The sequence below is a fragment of the Puccinia triticina genome, chromosome 5A (genome assembly GCF_026914185.1).
Source record: "Puccinia triticina chromosome 5A, complete sequence".
NCBI lineage: Eukaryota > Fungi > Basidiomycota > Pucciniomycetes > Pucciniales > Pucciniaceae > Puccinia > Puccinia triticina.
This window is the reverse complement of record NC_070562.1, coordinates 3,414,564-3,432,521: the sequence shown is the minus strand read 5'-3', so window position 1 is coordinate 3,432,521 and position 17,958 is coordinate 3,414,564. Positions and strand designations below refer to the sequence as shown.

The window sequence follows — 17,958 nt, the reverse complement described above, 5'->3', positions numbered from 1 at the left end:
GCTCGCACTCATAGAGAATCAATTCGAGGATATCACATTTTCTTTAGATTGTAATTTGTATATGTTTCAGATTTTGAATACACGTATGTCTGCAAAGCGCAATGTATAAGTACACGTTGAATAGGACATCTTCTCGGGAGAAAGGAGTTGATTGATGACAGTCAAGACGGGAGCTGGAATTCAAATCTCCTCCAACAAGAGCAATCATCTCCCATCCAAACTGGCTTGCCTAATTCATCCCCTGGTGAATTGCTGTGCTGGATCTGGAAGGCATCACGTTCCACAAACGTGATTCTAGTCGGCGTGGTTTGGGAGACAAGTACGATTGTTTGGGTCCTGGTTGCATACCATGTCTCAATACTAGCAGATGCACCTGGTGTTCTTAATCGATGATGAGGTCGAATCAAAATATTACAAGGTAGGTCCTCCGTGGAATCATCAGTAGTCCTGAGTATCACAACGCATAAAAGATTGGTCAATTTCGACAATCGACAAACGTGTCAAAGGCTACAGAGCCAAGCTGCAGTCAATGAGCATTGACTCACGACAGAAGATTGAATAATTCTGTCTCAACGTCAGCAGGATCCACTGGCAGAGAATTCGCATTCATTTGAATCTTTCGCAGGCAATCTTCCATCAGATACCTTCCCTGGGTAACTTTGGGCCAGATTGGTGCTCGGTGTGCGATCCCGTTGCTGAATCCATAAACGAGCGTGGATTCTGATGTGCCCTGATTGTGACCTTCGAGGTCATGGTTGATGATGCCGCCGAATTCGTCATCAATCCCTTCTGGGTTTCTGTTGCAGAAGAATGCTATTCGGTCCTGCTCATTCTCATTCTTGCCGATCTGACCAATCACTAAATTGTATCCATTCATGTTCTTGGATATTCGGCTTGACTTGAGCTTATTGATACAACTTTCGACTCCTTCGTTTCCTTGGAGGAACTCTTGGATGATGAGACCTCTGCTGGCCGGTGGCGAACGGTCTTGGGGTGACCTGTCCGATTCCTCCTTATCCGGAACTATGTGGTCTCGTGGATGGGCCACATTTGTCAGGAAACCGAATTTGCCGGTTTGTTTATCAATTCCCAGCCAGGTACCTCCGGCAATCGAGTCTCTTCCTGAAATAATTTCATGGGCGAATTTCTGAGTGTTTAATCCATCGTTGTTACTACTTTGACTTGTGGCCTCAAGTGCGGCCGATGCTGAAACGGGCAGTAAGCTTTGATCGATTGGCTCAAACGAATGCCAGTTGGCTGGTAAGCTAGGTCGATTGAGAAATTCGTCCCGATTGGAGGCTAAGATACTGCAGATTCCATCATTTCAATATTTAGAAAAAGAAAGAAAGGGAGAGTTAGTTAGTACTGGACAACTTTTGACGGTTTAAACCTGAATGTGAAGTCTCGAAAGTCATAGAAAATGTTCATGATAGCCAGGAAAATAGCAACGATACTCCAGAAGAAGAACTGACAGTCGATATCCAAGCTGGTTTTTCGGCGACCAAAAGGCAATACACATTTCGATTTGAGTGGTGTTTGGTTTGTAGACAAGCAGCAGCAGTCCTGGGCTGCCCCTTTTTTGAACCGTGGATTGGGGGATTGCTCCTCCGGCCAAACCCCTGTTGTTGATGTGCATGAAATCAACTGTGATCAGATCAAAAAGCATATCCAAAGTTTCCATAAACATGACTGCACTTTCATTTGGGAAATCAAGACACCCAACACAGCTTGCAATCCAGGACGAGCTTAACAAAGCCCGCGTGCACCGCAAGTTGTGTAGGTGCAAGCAGGGCTTATGACCAAAAGGAAAGAGTTCGCATGAGGCGATCTCAAAAATAACTCTGAAGATTCTTGGTTTCCAGCTCACACCTCACCCTTACATGTACTTCGGTTCTTACTCTACGCCAGCTAAGCGCTGGCATCTCGGCTATCTTTTGGTCTGCTCAGTTTTTCTCTAACCCTTTTTGTATTTTTCCTATCTTTTTTTGAAATCAACGACTTCTTCAAGTCTTGTAGGCCCTTTACCGTCTTTTGCTTTTTGCACCTAGGGTTTCGGCAGGAAGTTGAGGCAACGGACCACTGCCAACCAGCTGAAAAACCAAAATACAAAGTTTGGAAAGCTCAATTGGGAATGATGGAGAGGGAGTGGGTAAATTCTGAGTTGGCAGAATTCACAAGACTATACTCAAGAACCACTGGCCAGGAGGAAAAATGAACTTGGTTCAAACTGTGATGGTCATGGCGGAAAAACATCCACCACCACCAAAAGTGGTGAATGCTCTCACGCCAACATGTGCCAATAGTTCATAAGCCCCCTCCACACTGGAGAGATCACAAGTGCTCACATCTCCCCCCGGCCAAGCCGCAGTGGGGACGGGGGCTTAGTTAAGTTCAAATCCAGGAGCAACAAGCAGATGCTTCCTGATCAAAGCCACCTGGGGTAGAACCCAAACTTAACACAAGTCCCTCACGCCTACGCTTGGGGGGGGCCAAAGGGCCCGCCTCCCAAAGGGAGGGACTTGCATCTAAAGTCAGCTTACAAGGGGGAGAGCTACAAGCCAAATGGCTGGGAGGTGATCTCGGCCCCTCAATTCATCACTAGCACTTCAAAAAACATCCTGCCGCCGGCACCATTAGAAGCGCAAGATTCCAAGCACATTTATTCCAGGTTAAAATTCCCAAATAACTTCATCCCTTCAAATAAATCATTATGTCAATAAAATGCCACTGTAAACAATCCAACTTCTTCAAGCCCGGATATCCCAACGGATGTATCTGGTGTTATATACATAACCAAGTATCACACAGCAGAAAAAACAAATACATATTATCAATTTTTCACCATTCCAACTAACAATCATGATGAATTGATGATCAGATACTAGTATTTATTCAGCACCTGGCTACAGCGAGTCAAAAAACCGTGAGAGTGTTTATGGTCCGATGATCCAAACAGTTCCCCACCTGTCAAGCTTTACTTCGCAAAAGGAAAGAACAAGACCAACTGCAAGTCGCCGGCTATTTTGCACCTTTTTTTTCCAAAAAACAAGGAAAATATGCCTAAGAAGCAAGGCTACAACCTTGCCAAATCAGAATTGTTCTGAAGGGCTTTGCTTTTGCTCAAATGATTCTTGAGCTTAAAAATGGTGAAAATTTCACCATTTTCTCAAATTGCTCCGGCCATGCGGGCGACTTTGGAGGTAAGCCTCTCCTACAGAGAGTTCCTTCGGGACCCCCATTCAAGAGGCTTTGTTAAGCTTGGGTAGAACCATGTGTGTATTGTTTAGCCAGCCTTACCCAAGTTGGCCATACTCCAGAAATTAAGGTTTTCAAAGTTGAAATCATAAAATTTTCAATACATAAAATCATAAAATCATAAAGCTTTCAAGTGATGATTTCATATGTACCATTCTAGAAATGTTGCTGTAATTTGAGTGTTTGGGTGGTATATTTTTTTTCAGCTCAGAATTTTATGATTTTATGGTGTTATGATTTTATGCAAGTCAACTTTGAACACCTTAAATAAAAACTTCAAAGTTCAAGCCACTTATCAAACAAATCTGTCTAACTGTGTACCACTTGTGAGACAGTGAAAAGGAAGTTTTCAAGGTTAAAATCCATGATTTGACCCATCATCTAGACTTGTTTAAACCCACAACTTGTAGGAGGTAAATGAAATGATTCACATTGTGGGCTGAGCCTGAATGGTAGTTTCTTGAGTTTTTCTGCTACATATTAGCGTACATAGTGTAAAATTCACTCTATGATCTGATCATGACCTAATCTGATATGTATGTATCTTTTTCTTATCATCAACACAGGCTCCCATGATGATTTTTTGTTGAGTAAAATCACAAATATTGCATACCTGGGAAAACATATACAAATACGGTCAGTTGATTGGTTAATGGCTGACAATGAGCAACAGCTGGAGACTATAGTACTTTCTTGGCTCCTGTTGGACTGCCAATCAACTAAATCAAGCAGCTTCCTTTTGTTCTGTAGGGGACTGCACTCATCCATAATGGGAAAGGTTGATGTGGTAGGACTACATGCAGGCCTCCAGGTTTGGTGTGATGTCCACTGGCAATTGACATCTCCCATGAAATCTTATCTTTCCAGATTCTTTTGGTCAGTTTACATATTTTCCTATCCTCATTTATTTTTTTTGTGCATTCTGTTCATCAACAGAGACAATGTTTTATATACTATTTTCTGCTTTGGTTTTTTTGGGCATCTTTACTCATTAATGGTTTAACATTAAGCGGACCAACACGCGCCAACCAGAACATTTTTGGCAGCATTCCTCCCCCCCCACTTTTCAACAAAGTACAGGTACCATTTGTCCTGGATAGCTTGTCTCTTTAAGCAATTGGCGCCAAGCAAGAGCCAAGCAATGACCTGAAATCATCTACAGGCCGTGTGCCTTCATACTTTTTCTCCATACCTCAGTTCATCTCGGACACAAATAATTTTTTTCCTTTTCCCCTCCCACCTGCGCACATAACCACACCACATGCAATTCTTCCCCCCGAAAATGGGAATCTGAGTTCCCTTTTCAAACCTTGTAAATTGATTGTGTTGCCGGGATAGAATTTTTCCCTGAGATACTCTGACTCAGAGTACCACTCCAATCCTCACTAAGTAATCCATGCCTCACTTTGATGACCATTGGGCCCTTCCACCTCCTTATTTACCTAGCCCCCCTCCAGCCTGACACCTTTTCCGGCGTCCCTCCCCTCCAATCCTCACTAAGTAATCCATGCCTCAGTTCAATAACATCGAGTCACTTCCACCTTGTTATGTACCTAGCCCCCCTCCAGCCTGACGCCTTTTCCGGTGTCCCTCCCAGTCCGCCCGGCTGTTTCCCTTGCCTCTCCCAAATGAAGGAGGCGGCCCTTTTTAAAAATGGTTTGAGCTTTGGTTATTGTTTGGCATTTGCGATAATATTGGTATACAGTCCACCCACATGTCCACAAAAGCTATTTCTGGACCACTTCTGCAATTTGGGAGACAATGTTGTATTCAAACTGGCTGCATAAAAAAATGACTACATACTTTTTGTATTAGCGGTCAATGAATATTACGCCATTGGTCACAGGGCGGCGGAGCCACCCATAAACCCTAGTTTGTATTATCAATGAAATAGTGACCTTCACACTGTGAAAAAAACTCAAGAAAGCACCGTCAGTTGACATGCGCAATCCAGGGCAAACTTCCAGGACATCCACTTCCATTCCGTGATTAATCACAGGGCAGCTCAGCTAGCTCAGTATTTGCATGCGCCAAGATCCTGAGCCGTACTGGTGCTCATTGGTCATCAACAAGGGGATTTGTTTCCATACACATAATACAAACCCTTGGGGGGAATTCCACCAGGTCAACCAGAATATGCACCTATGTCAACTAGTAGTAATCCCTCCTGTCCTAGGCGGGGTCGACCAGGCTAGATGAAAGGGCACTCATGTTGACCAGCCCATGTATGTATCAGTCCTCCGGGAGGCATCCCTCCCGGTCAACTATTGTATGAACATGTCGTCTGGGAGGGATCCCTCCCGGACAACAGGTTCATACAATAGTTGACCGGTGTGGTGATTTATATAGGCGAGCGCGGTAGAATGTCCACGCGGGGATAGCGCGGGTGGGGAATGCACAAAGCCGCTCAGGCATGGTGCATTCCGGTGACATAAGCACTGAGGATGAGGTCAGGAAAGCACGCTAGGAAAGCTTACAGAAAGTCACGCGCGGATTGGAATGCACGGATTGCGGATCACAGATCGCAGATTGCGGATTTTGGATTGGGTATTTGGATTGGAGCGGAAAAAGACAGGGCTGGACTGCGGCGGGACTACACACGTGGACTGGTAGCAGCGGCGCGTCAGCGGGTGAGCCATGACAGCTCGAGTGGGTTCCATCAGCGGGTGGAACCGGGGTGAAGGCGGTGGCAAGAGAACGACTGACGGGGGCTAGACAGAGGACGGTGGGAGGGCAAGCCTCGGAGAGGAGCGGAGTCTGGGAAAGTGACGAGCGGGATAGCGGGCGGAGTAGGCGGACTAGTGCGGGAAAGTGTCAGACGTGCGGGATTGGGTGGGAACGGCGATGTGTGTGGAGGGGAGGACAGAAAGGGTTTTTTGGCTCTCTTTTTGGAGAAGGGGGGAGGATGATCTTTTATCTACCGTATTACGGATTACACTCATCATCAATTGGTACTTACAACTACGGACGTACAAGAGTTATTGAGAGATTATCTGTGTTCTTATCCTTATTCGAGAGTTACTTGCGGATTATTGTGCTTGCAATGTGCGGAGCTTTATTCACTTGCGGATTATTACGCTATAGATCAGGCTCAGTAGAGGAGCGCTGAAGGCTAGCGGAAAGTAGCAGTGCAGAGCCGAGTTACCAACAATCACACAGCCCGGACATCAATATTCTTGAAGGAGGCGGTTAGCGGACATTCTTCACCAGCCAACCAGCTTTCATTCTCACACCGGGAGGGATGCCTCCTGGACAACTGATACATTCCTCCGGGAGGCATCCCTCCCGGTCAACTGTTGTATGTATTAGTTGGCTGGGAGGGATCCCTCCCAGTCATCTATTGTATGAAGCAGTTGACGGGGAGGGATATCTTCCAGTCAACTATTCTATTTATCAGTCAACCGGGAGGGATGCCTCCCGGACAACTTTTCCATGTATTAGTTGACTGGGAGGGATCCCTCCCAGTCGGCTATCCTATGTCTTTGTTGGACAGGAGGGATCCCTCCGGGTCAAGTACTGTATGAAGCAGTCAGGAGGGATCCCTCTTGGTCAACATGGGTGGATTTTGCCTAGTTGGTTGGCTGGGGGTATTCCTCCTGCTTGACAAAGGTGCTGACATGTACCTAGGTGCTACTGCCTTGCCAGCTGAGCAACTCAAAAGTGAGTGCACTAAGTTAAGGTGCAGCTGGTGTGGCTAAGTAGAGTCTTGAAATACTGCTTAGCCTGGGCTGTTGAGTAACTTCCAAATATTCCAGGTTGCACCACCCTGGGATTTGTTTTGTATCAGGCTTGTTTCAAGGGGGACTGAACTCCAGTATACTGCATGTCAACTACCACCAGTTTCTCAAGTTTTTTTCATAGTGTCACATTCAATGTTGAGGTGTTCAGAGTTGAAGCCATATGGTTCTCAATACATAAAATCATAAAACTTTTGGGAGTTGAAAAATTGACTCCCAGGAATTAATAAATCGACTCCCAAAAGTCGTTTACGTCGCACGGACCGTCTTGGGACATCCCCCCTGGGTCATCGGGACCTCGCGCGGCCCCAAAAGTATTTTGGGAGTTGATTAATTAATTCCCCTCTTGAGGATGGGAGTTGATATATTAATTTAACAAAAAATGACAGAATATACAAAAAAAATTATATCTTGTCACTGTTGTACCCAAACACCCCAAAGGTTTTACAGCAATATAAATACACTCTTTAGAGAATATTGTGAGCTTCACGGCATTAGTACTCCTCAGGGAGACCCTGTGTAGCCGGGGGCGGGTTTGGCGGATTTCCTACTCAGGCAAACCCCCGAAACCTTATCTATGGTGCTCCAAATGGCCCCAAAAGTTTTTAGCTATAAGATTAAACTCTTTAAAACATATTTTAAGCTTCATGGCATTAGTAATTGTTGGGTTTTTATCTCTTCCTTCTACCTCATATCATCACTTGTTCTCTGATCCCATGTTTTGCTCACTCTTAAGTATCTCACACCCATTATGGTATCTTTTATTCATGTCATGTTACTGTCTTATACTAAACCTGTTTACTTAGATCCCTTTTATAGTTCTGACTGCTAGCTTTCATGTCTACTGATATTCTCTTGTGCGCGCGCGCTCTGTTTGTGACAGACTTGAATCTTGTGTGATATCCTTGGTTGAGATTCCATTTCCTTCTAGTGTTTTCTTTGCATATTCATTATCTTTTCTACCACAATTCTTGCCAGTGTACCTAGTCTATATATACCTTAGCCTAGCTCTGCGCAATAACACCATTGGTTCTTCATCTATTTTTTCTGCGCCTCCTATCCGAGCCGATCCAGTGAGCTCCTCCTCCTCGCTGTCCCCTCTCGAGCCCAAAGGCTCATCTTTGTGTCTCATTTCGTGCTGCGGTCTTCTCGTGAAATCCCTTCAGTAATCCTCAGGGAGACCCTGTGTAGCCGGGGGCGGATTTGGTGGATTTCCTGGTAGCTTACCAGGAGCATAGCGGGAGGTGGGCCTAGTCCAAGGAGCGGTAGTAGAATCGGTGGCGTGCCGCGTAGGCGCGCGCCAACGGCTCCGGCGGCAGGCAGAGCAGGGAGCCCAAGAACCCTTGCGCGCCACGCAGCACCGGTCCGCAGCAGAAAGGCTGCAAACCTAGTTAGGCAAAGTTCAACCGGTACGGGCAGGAAGCATCCGGCAGATCCGCCAAACTCAACCTAGCCGCTGAACTCAACCCTCCAGCTCTCACAGGATAAATTTTCGCCCCCACCCACCCACCAAGTTGGGGATCCCACCCGCCCGTCGGGCTCAGACCTTAGGGCTTAGTACTCTAACAGAGAGAGAAAGATCCACATCCCAAGGCGGAATGTGGTCATCTCTTTCCAATCCTCCCACCTTCCACTTTACCTTGAGCTGTCACGGCAACAGGCGGTGTGAGAACTCCTTTGGGATGGGTTGGCAGTCCTTTGAGGGGGAATAACAATATGATATTCCAGCTAAGTAATACTACTGTTACGGGTTGTTTGAAAGACCTGCCCCTCTATTATACTACAGAATTCTGACAACAAATTTATTTATTGTTGTGGCGTGACTTTTATGACGGAGAAAACTTGTATGTATTAGTCTCTATCAGACCTAGATCAGTTTTAACAAGTACAAGATGCGTATACAACCTCTATATGGCGATATGGGCAAAGAATATAATCAAGTGAGAATATGTTGTGTTGGGTTTTTAATGGTTTCAGCAGAGGGAAATGATGATGGAGTGTGGTATGAGATTTCTATGTTAATGTATGATGACTGTGTCTTCCGTGATGATGGCAAAATGATGACTGGTGACCACTGAGCTGGGGTGCCTGGGTGATGATGAAAAAATGGTGGGAGGAGGGTCTCCTTATATATTCTTTTCTGAGTTATTTTTGCTGGTGAGGGCTGCACTCGAGGCATTTCTGCTGGTGGTGACCCTGTGGATTGCACTGCCTTCTGCAAGGGGTGCATAAATTAAACTGATGTTCCCATGACAATGTGTGATTTGTACTTTTGAAGGCAAAGGCCACCTAGGTTGGTTGCACTGCCAAAGTGGAGGCTTTCTGACCGCATGCATCAATGTAAGGTCCGCGCAAATCTGTTGAGTTGTTGAGTGGAGGCCTAGTTGATGCAGTTTCCAACGCGCAGGTTGCGTGAGGTGATCTGTAGCTAATAGTGGAGGCCTGCCTAACTGGTAAATCTAACTATACTCTTCTATATATGCATGCCTTTTATGATTTATATGACTTTCCACCTGGGTATGGCCTGTACTAAACCTATAATTGTAACTAAATTCTAAACTAAAAGAGCTAGCTGGGTAGTTGAAGTGAGTGACTAGGGTTACATTTGTATTTAGAATCTATTTCTCTAATAATATTCTATCATATGCTAGTATTGTAGGCTGTGAGTTGATGTTTTGTCAGTTTTGTTGCACGCAACAGATCTGGATCACCACAGCGGAGGGAAGGGAGGGAGAGGAGAAGCCAACCTTATCCCACACTTGGAAGGCTTGGGGAGTTATAGGACTAACTCCCGGGTCAGCCTAGGCAACTAGCGCCAAATAGAGGGCTAGTGGCTGAAGAAGTAAACTGAATAGACAAACTGGGGAAGAAGATTAATCCCCAGTCCACCACAGAGGCAACACAAGAGTAGATTGGATACTAAGGCAAACCCCCGAAACCTTATCTACGGTGCTCCAAACGGCCCCAAATTTTGTTAGCTATAAGAATACACTCTTTAGAACATATTTCAAGCTTCACGGCATTGTAAAGAACCCTGATGATTTTATTATTGAGAAACAAAAGCCAAATCTTCATAACACAAGAAGTTAGAGACAACAAAACAAGAAGGAAACATATGAGATGAAGAGCATACCCAATGATAGAATGTAATATGTAGCAAACAACTGGACTGGATGGTGGACAGGACAAGAAGATAGGAAAAAGGACTGGGAGAGGAAAGAAAAGGGATTAGTGATTGATTGCCAAGGAGCGAGGAGGGGAAATGCCGTCAAGAGTTCTTGGAGTTTTCTTCTCACCAAGTTGAAGCTAGGACGAGACGTCCAGGAGATGAAGTCAATTGAGATCGAAGAAGACGACGGGGTCTTGAGGCGAAGGATGTCGCTGAGAGTGAGTCTGGAGGAAGGGGATGAGATCAACAATGGGTAGTTACGATACACTACGATAACCAGCGTTATCCGCGTAGCGTAACGTTTGCTGTTACTATCCACATCCGTTAACGCTACTAGTAACGGTGCCATTTGTCCATAGAGGTTATCGTAGCTCAAGCCTGTTTTCCCTCAGCGAAAAAAAACTGTATCGTACCTCTTTTGGTTCTGGTTAACACGTTAACCCCGATAACTGGTAACGTGTTATCCACGATAACCGGTAACGTGTTAACAATGCGTTAACCGCACGTTAACCCACCAACCAGGGGTGAAACGCGCTAAGCCAAATTACCTGTTTCACCCCTAAACAGGGGTGGAACAGAAAAATCCACCGGCTGTACCATATTGGTATTGCCCTTGGGTTCCACAAGTCGCCTTGTCCTCAGGCTTGTGGCGTCGCAGCTTTTATATCAAAGTTATCGCAAAGTGGTCGATGCCCGAGAGGTCATTGACCGCATATCAAAGGACAATCAAGAACTAAATGCGGCTGGGGTATTTGAAGACGTTTTTTTCTTGCCGCGCGAGTGGAAGGAGATAGACAATCTCAACTGCGAGCTGGAGGTGAGTCTGTCAATAGTCCTGCTGTTGGGAGCCAGCAATTTACGCTTGGATCTCCTCATTTTACCCACAGGTGTTTGTCAAACTGACCTCGTACATGGAATGAAATCAGCCCACCGGAGCTCAAGTGATTCCCAAATACCTTGAGCTCAAAGAAAGCTTGACCGAGAAGCTCGACAGTGCCCTTGAAACAGATTCATTGTACCCAATGTATCACGCGATGTTAAAACGTGTCGACAAATATCTTATCGAGGCAATGCAATGCCACACTCTTATCCTTGCAACCATTTTGCATCCGTGCTACAGGATGCACTTATTGGAGCTTGCTTTTGGACCGGATAGCTCTGAAGTCGTCCAAGCCATGAAGTTGTTGAATGAAGAATTCGGAAAAACAAAAGAAATGATCGAACTGAACCGCCCCGCGGCGGAGGTTGTGGCTGAATTGGAGCCTGAGGTGATGGCCATTGATAAACCAACCCCTGCTCCGCCACAATCACTCAAGGCCCGTCTAGCCTCACGCATGACCAATCAAACACCCCAAGAGAACAAGATTGAAAGTTTCTTGAAGGCCCACTTTCAAGGATGGAGCGATGGACCGTCATCAAACCCCCTTAGAATGGTGGAAGGTACGGTCTTTTTGACCCTCATTTGAATTTATTCCTTTCGCTGAAACAGTTTTTTTCCTACAGTTCAATCAACAGGCCTATCCGACTTTGGCTGTCATGGCGCGAGCCTACTTAAGATGTGTGGGTTCCTCATGTGCGGTTGAGAGACTTTTCTCCGCCGCTGCGGATGTCTTGAGCAGTAACCGTGGCCGCTTACTTCCTTCAACCATGTCCCACAGTGTAAGTAGCCTCATGTGGCTTTGGGAGGAAGTCCCGCTGACTGGTTCATTTGAAAAAGCGGGGAGTTTTTTAGCTGCAGTCCTACCTCGAAAAAAAGTGATATTATAGACTATAATACATATATTTACATGTCTGTTTTTTGTTACTAGTAACGGAAAAAAACCACAGTCCGTAGTAACGTAACGTAGTTGTTCCAATGTTAACTAGTAACGTAACGGAACTTAAAAAAAAATCTAATTTAACATCTGTAACGTACCGCGCACGCGTTACGGATAACTGTACCGCTAACGGGCAAAAAGCGTTACGCTACCGTTACGGTACCGATAACCGTACCGTACCTACCCATCGTTGATGAGATGGTTGTCGGCGGGTTGAATAAGAAGGGGTGACTGAGTAAGAGAGCATGAGGGCCGCCAGTTGAGTCTTTTGATTATGATCTACTAGGTTTGAGATGGTGAGAGATGGCGCTTCAGCAGTCCGCAGCTTGATGTTTCACAGACTGTTACATGCGAGGTTGGGAGAGAAATGTCGAGTTTCAACACATTGGTACTCCTCAGGGAGACCCTGTGTAGCTGGGGGTGGATTTGGCGGATTTCCTACCAAGGCAAACCCCCCAAACCTTATCTACGGTGCTCCAAACAGCCCCAAATTTTTTCTGCTATAAGAATAAAATCTCTAGAAAACATTCTAAGCTCCAAGGAGGTATTACACATCAGGCACACCTTCTATTGACCGTGGTGTAGCGTAGCGCAGCACATATGCGCTATTTTTTAGCGTAGTGTTAGCGCAATCGCGCGCATCTGCGCTAAAGCTACGCGCACAGGGTGCAAAGCTATTTTAGCTTTTAGTGTAGTGTTAGTGCAGATACACGCGATTGCGCTAACACTACGCTAAAAAATAGTGCATTTGCGCTGCGCTATGCTACACCACGGTCAATAGAAGGTGTGCCTGATGTGTAATACCTCCTTGGAGCTTAGAATGTTTTCTAGAGATTTTATTCTTATAGCAGAAAAAATTTGGGGCTGTTTGGAGCACTGTATATAAGGTTTTGGGGGTTTGCCTTAGTAGGAAATCCGCCAAATCCGCCCGCGGCTACACAGGGTCTCCCTGAGGAGTACTAATGCCGTGAAGCTCACAATGTTCTCTAAAGAGTGTATTTATATTGCTGTAAAGCCTTTGGGGTGTTTGGGTACAACAGTGACAAGATATAAATTTTTTTGTATATTCCGTCATTTTTTGTTAAATTAATATATTGACTCCCATCCTCGAGAGGGGAATTAATTAATCAACTCCCAAAATGCTTTTGGGGCCGCGCGAGGTCCCGGTGACCCAGGGGGGACATCCTGAGACGGTCCGCGCGACGTCAACGACTTTTGGGAGTCAATTTATCAATTCCTGGGAGTCGATTTCTCAACTCCCAAACTTTTAAGTGATCATTTTTGATGTATCATTTTACAAATGTTGCCCCATTTTGAGTGGTTGGGCTTCTGCAATGCACAGTGACTGTGCATGATGGATAGTGGCTGTGCCAAAAAAAAAAACAGATGTCTGCTTGAGTGGAGCTAGAATGGAAGTTATGTAGGCAAAGAAGGCTGGGATGGCTGATGTTTCAACTCTCTATGTAGTGTGACTATGAGTGATTTTTGTGTGATGTCTCTCTGTATGGTTCTGGGAGATTCTTTTGAATCTTGATTGGCTGTACTTGGATTATTTATAGATACTAGTTAGTTACAGTCTTGTTGGTTCTAGTTGAGTATGTATCTCCAGTAGGCTCTTGGCCACCCTGGCTCATTGCATCCAAAACAGATATTGGATGTGTAGTATAGGTGTTTGAATAATGTATGTATGTGGTGTTGGCCGAATGGAGAAAATAATAAATTACTGTGCATGTAAGTTTGGCTGGTGTCTGCATACATACATGTGAGTTGGCTTGAGAGCATTGCGATTTGTCTGCTAGGTCAAGTTTGGGCAGCTTATAAGCTGAGTGATGCTATGTGGAGTGGGCATTTGCTGGATGAGTTCTGGCTAGGTTTCAGGATTAGGCTATGTATATGTAGCCGAAGCTGTTTCGACCCTTTGAGTCCAGGGTCCTGGTATGTGGTTATGTGGTTGAGTATATGTAGTCAGGTGGGATGATCCGGGGTAAACGCTGGTCGGAGTTTGTGAAGAGTGTGCTCTCATCCGTTCTTCTTCTTCTTTCTCCTTTTTCCTTTTTCTTCTTCCTCCACCCACCATACCATGTTCTCCTATCTCACCAGCCTCGCAGCACACTACCTCCGACCACTACCCACCACCACCACCCCCTCACCCTCAACCTCAAACCCAAACGCACTCTCGCTCGCAGCCATCGCATCGCACACCGACCACAAAACAACCACCACAAACTCATTCTTCAGCCCAGAAGAACAACAGCCACCAACAAAAACAACGACCACCAGACCACCAGCACCCAACACCCTCTCCCCACGCGCAACCCACGACCTCATCTCCCGCCTCGAAACCACCTCCCCACTCCTCCCCCAGAACCTCGCCAACTTCATCACGGCCGCATCGCTCGCAACACGCGTCTCCCTCAGATCATCCGCCTTCTTCATCGAACTCATCCTAGAGTCACTCCGATACTCAACCACAACATCCCTCAGCATCACCAGAAGAGCACTCATCTCCGCAGTCGGAAGCGCACGCGCCATACACTACAACACCACCACCACCACCACCAACAACAACAACAACAACAACCCCTACCTCAACGTACTCGACCACTATACCAACGTCGGCATCTACCTCGTCCACCATGTCTTCACCATGGCCGAGCTGCTCTCCATCGCAGGACTCGACCTCACCCACTCAGTCATCTCAACCGGATTCGAGGTCAGCAGCCCAGCCCCACATGCTCACCCATCCCACACTGATTCGCCTTCTTCCGCAGACCGCCGAAGTGTCCGTCATGATGCTCGACAGCATCTTCGGCTCCAACGAATCATCCCGCGCACTCTCAGCCATCATCATGCTCGTCCGCCGCGAACTGCTCCACGACCCGCGCTTCACCCCATCCCACTCCAGCAGCCTCACCGGACTCGTCGCGCTCACCAAGGCCATCACGGCCTTTGCTTGTCTCCAGCTGGCCACCACCCGCCGGACCACCGGATCGATGAAGATGCGCGTCGTCTGGGACGCAACCATGGTCGCCGAATCACTCTCCGAATCCAGGAGCCTGGCCGGAGGAGGGATCGACTACCAGCTGGGAATCAAACAGGGGCGCGCCCACGGCTGCCACCCTTCGCAACAAGAAGCACCCCCATCCCCCCCTCGAGGGAGCATCCACAAGCTATCCGATTCTCTGAGCTCAACAACCATGTCCGCACGCGCAACTCGGACCAACTCCTCCACACTCTCCAGCGCCAGCGCCGGCTCACAAGCCCCAGCACAACACCGCCTGGACGAACGCGAGGAGATCGAATTCGAACTCACCCAGATCCTCACCGACGGTGAAAACAGCAGCTATCGCCACCACCCAGCCGACCCCACCCCCAACTCTGCCGAGAAACAGGTGTCCGAAGACGTCCGGAAAGCACTCTACCATGTCAAACGCACCTCATACTCCCGCACCCAGTCCTACTCATCCGGACTAGCAAGCCTAGCCACCACCTTGCCAGACTCATCCTCCTCCACCTACCAGCTCACCACCCTGACCACCCAAACCACCCGAACAAGGACCACGACCACCAGCACCACCCACTCCAGTAGTAGTAGTAGTAGTAACCCCGCCGATAACAACAACACCACCACCACCACAAACGATGGTTCATCCCCCAAACCCTCCTACGAGGCATACCAGGTCCATTGGTCCGCCAATCTTGATCCGCCCGGCAGAAGGCCCTCCAAGATGCGAATCATCACAAAATCTATCCAGCCCAGCAATGATCAGTCTGAGGAACACTCACCACCTACCAGTCCCAAGCCCAGCTCATCATCCAAGGCAAAGTCGATGCCCTCCTCCCCACAACGCTCGCTCTTCTTCTCCCAGCCAAAGCTCGTCCGCCGTTCCCTGACTCGATCCAAGACCCATTCAGACATCAACGACCTCCTCCTCCTCGATGACCCCTACTCGTTTGCTTACCCCATCCCGCCTTCCCAGCAAACACCCCCATCGTCCCCCTCCGTGATCAGCGAGGAATCCAGCCTCGAATCCGACGAGCCCCACCAGAGGCCGGTCTCCTCGTTCCCCAGCACGATCTCAGAGATCCCCCAGGAGGATGAGGATGGCTACTTTGGCCGGCCAGTTGCTCCACCACCACCACCACCGCCTTCGTTCACCAGTCCCCAACAATCATCCACCTCCGTCCAAACCATCCGCACCCACCGAGTCTCCCAAACCCTTTCCTCCCCAGCAGCCCAGCCCCCCTCCTCCGACTTCCCGCCCCAATCACTGGTGAAGAACCTGAGCCGGTTCATGCGCTACAGCTCGGCGGCCTACGGCCAACAGTTCCTGCGGATCATGGGCATCGGCGTGGACTCGTTCAACTACCCGAACACCAAGAAACACTCCGCAAACGACCACGCCTTCGCCAGTCATGTCGGCCTGGCCGTCGACCAGATCCTGCTCAGCTCGTTCACCGAGCCCAATCCGGTGCTGGGTAACGAAGCCCTCAGCCCGCTCGTCCACTACATCTCCATCGACCACGAGTCCAAGGCGGTGGTGCTGACCTGTCGAGGCACCTTAGGCCTCTCCGACATCCTCGTCGATCTGACCTGCGAGTACGAGCCGATCAGCGTCGACGGCGGGGATCCGAATGCGTCCTATCTGGCCCACTCCGGCATGCTCCATTCGGCCCTCCGCCTCCGCAGGGAGTCCTCCACCGTCCACGAGGTCATCAAGCAAGCCCTGCTCGACTACCCGAGCTACGGACTGATCATCACCGGGCATTCGCTCGGCGGAGGCGTCGCCGCGCTGCTGGCGGTGCTCTGCAGCACCCGCACCGAGAGCTTTCTTGCCCAGACGGCCGGCCAACAGACCGTCCACCCGCCCATCAGCACCCGCTTCGTGACCTCCTTCCGCTCTGGGTTCCCCCCGGGACGCCCGATCCACAGCTACACCTACGGCACCCCCGCCGTCGCTTCCCTCGACCTCAGCGAATACACCAAGGGCCTCGTCACCACGGTCGCCAACGGCATTGACATCGTGCCCACCCTCTCCCTGGGTGTCCTCCACGATCTCAAATCCATCGCCGTCTCGCTGCACGAGGAGGAGAGCGTGGCGATCGAGATCGTGAAGAAAGTCGTCGGCCTCTACCGGCCCCAGGCCGCGCCCTCGGCGCCCCACCAGCAGGCCCAGAACCTCTTCGACTCGCAACCCCAACAGCAGCAGCAGCAGGGCGACGGGGGGGAGGAGGAAGAGAAACAGAACGTGGCCCTCTCGGACTCCGAGATCCGCAACGGCGTCGGCGCCAACAGGGCCGCCGGCCCCGGATACACCGACCCGGCGCTCGAGGGCTCCGTCTTTGGGAAGGCCGCGCTTGCGCCCGAGCTCGGCGACTGGCTGTGGTCGCTCCGGCGGACCATGCGGGCCGTGTCGGACGCCGAGAAGCTCTAGTACGTCACCCCACCCTCCCCCCCCCTTTCTCTCTCTGTCTGAGCTGATGAGCGTGTGTGTGTAGTCCGCCGGGCGAGGTGTGGCATGTCGAGTCGTACGAGGTCTTCGTCGTCAGAGAAGAGGACGACCGCCCGTCGTCCGTCCGGCGCCGCCCCAGCGTCTCCCCCTCCTCGCGCGCCGTCTCCTCCTCCTCCGCCCTCCCCTTCCTCTCGGCCCACCCCGCACCGCCCGGCGGCGCCTCGAGCACGACCTCGAGACGCGAAGGCCGCCGGATCATCCTGCGCGCCTGCGACGACGTCCAGGCGCGTTTCTGCGAGCCCATCTTCGGCAAAACCGTCCGTCTTTCCCTCTCCCCCTTGCTCCGAGTGTTCGTGCTGACTTTGCGGTGCGGGGTGTAGATGTTCCACGACCATATCCCGTCCCAGTACGAGCTCGTCTTGGAGCTGCTCGACGCCGCCACCGACGCCCCCGCCTGCGCTCCCTCCCCGCGTCCCTCCCCCTCCTGCTCGCCCTCCTCTCCCTCGGCGGCGGCTGAACCGTCGTAG

General features: G+C 49.1%; 2 protein-coding genes across 2 annotated transcripts; one reads left to right on the top strand and one right to left on the bottom strand.

The window, feature by feature from the left end:
- Positions 1–161: 161 nt before the first annotated feature.
- Positions 162–1,519, bottom strand: PtA15_5A425 (uncharacterized protein; the record flags this gene model as incomplete). Its single annotated transcript, XM_053169185.1, has 3 exons — positions 162–447; positions 546–1,307; positions 1,473–1,519. 3 exons carry the CDS (start codon positions 1,517–1,519, stop codon positions 162–164), a joined length of 1,095 nt encoding a protein of 364 aa, XP_053020407.1.
- Positions 1,520–14,058: 12,539 nt separating this feature from the next.
- PtA15_5A424 (uncharacterized protein) lies at positions 14,059–17,958 on the top strand (the record flags this gene model as incomplete). The annotated part of the gene is made up of 6 exons (XM_053169184.1): positions 14,059–14,691; positions 14,750–15,451; positions 15,650–16,098; positions 16,141–17,391; positions 17,478–17,748; positions 17,812–17,958. 6 exons carry the CDS (start codon positions 14,059–14,061, stop codon positions 17,956–17,958), a joined length of 3,453 nt encoding a protein of 1,150 aa, XP_053020406.1.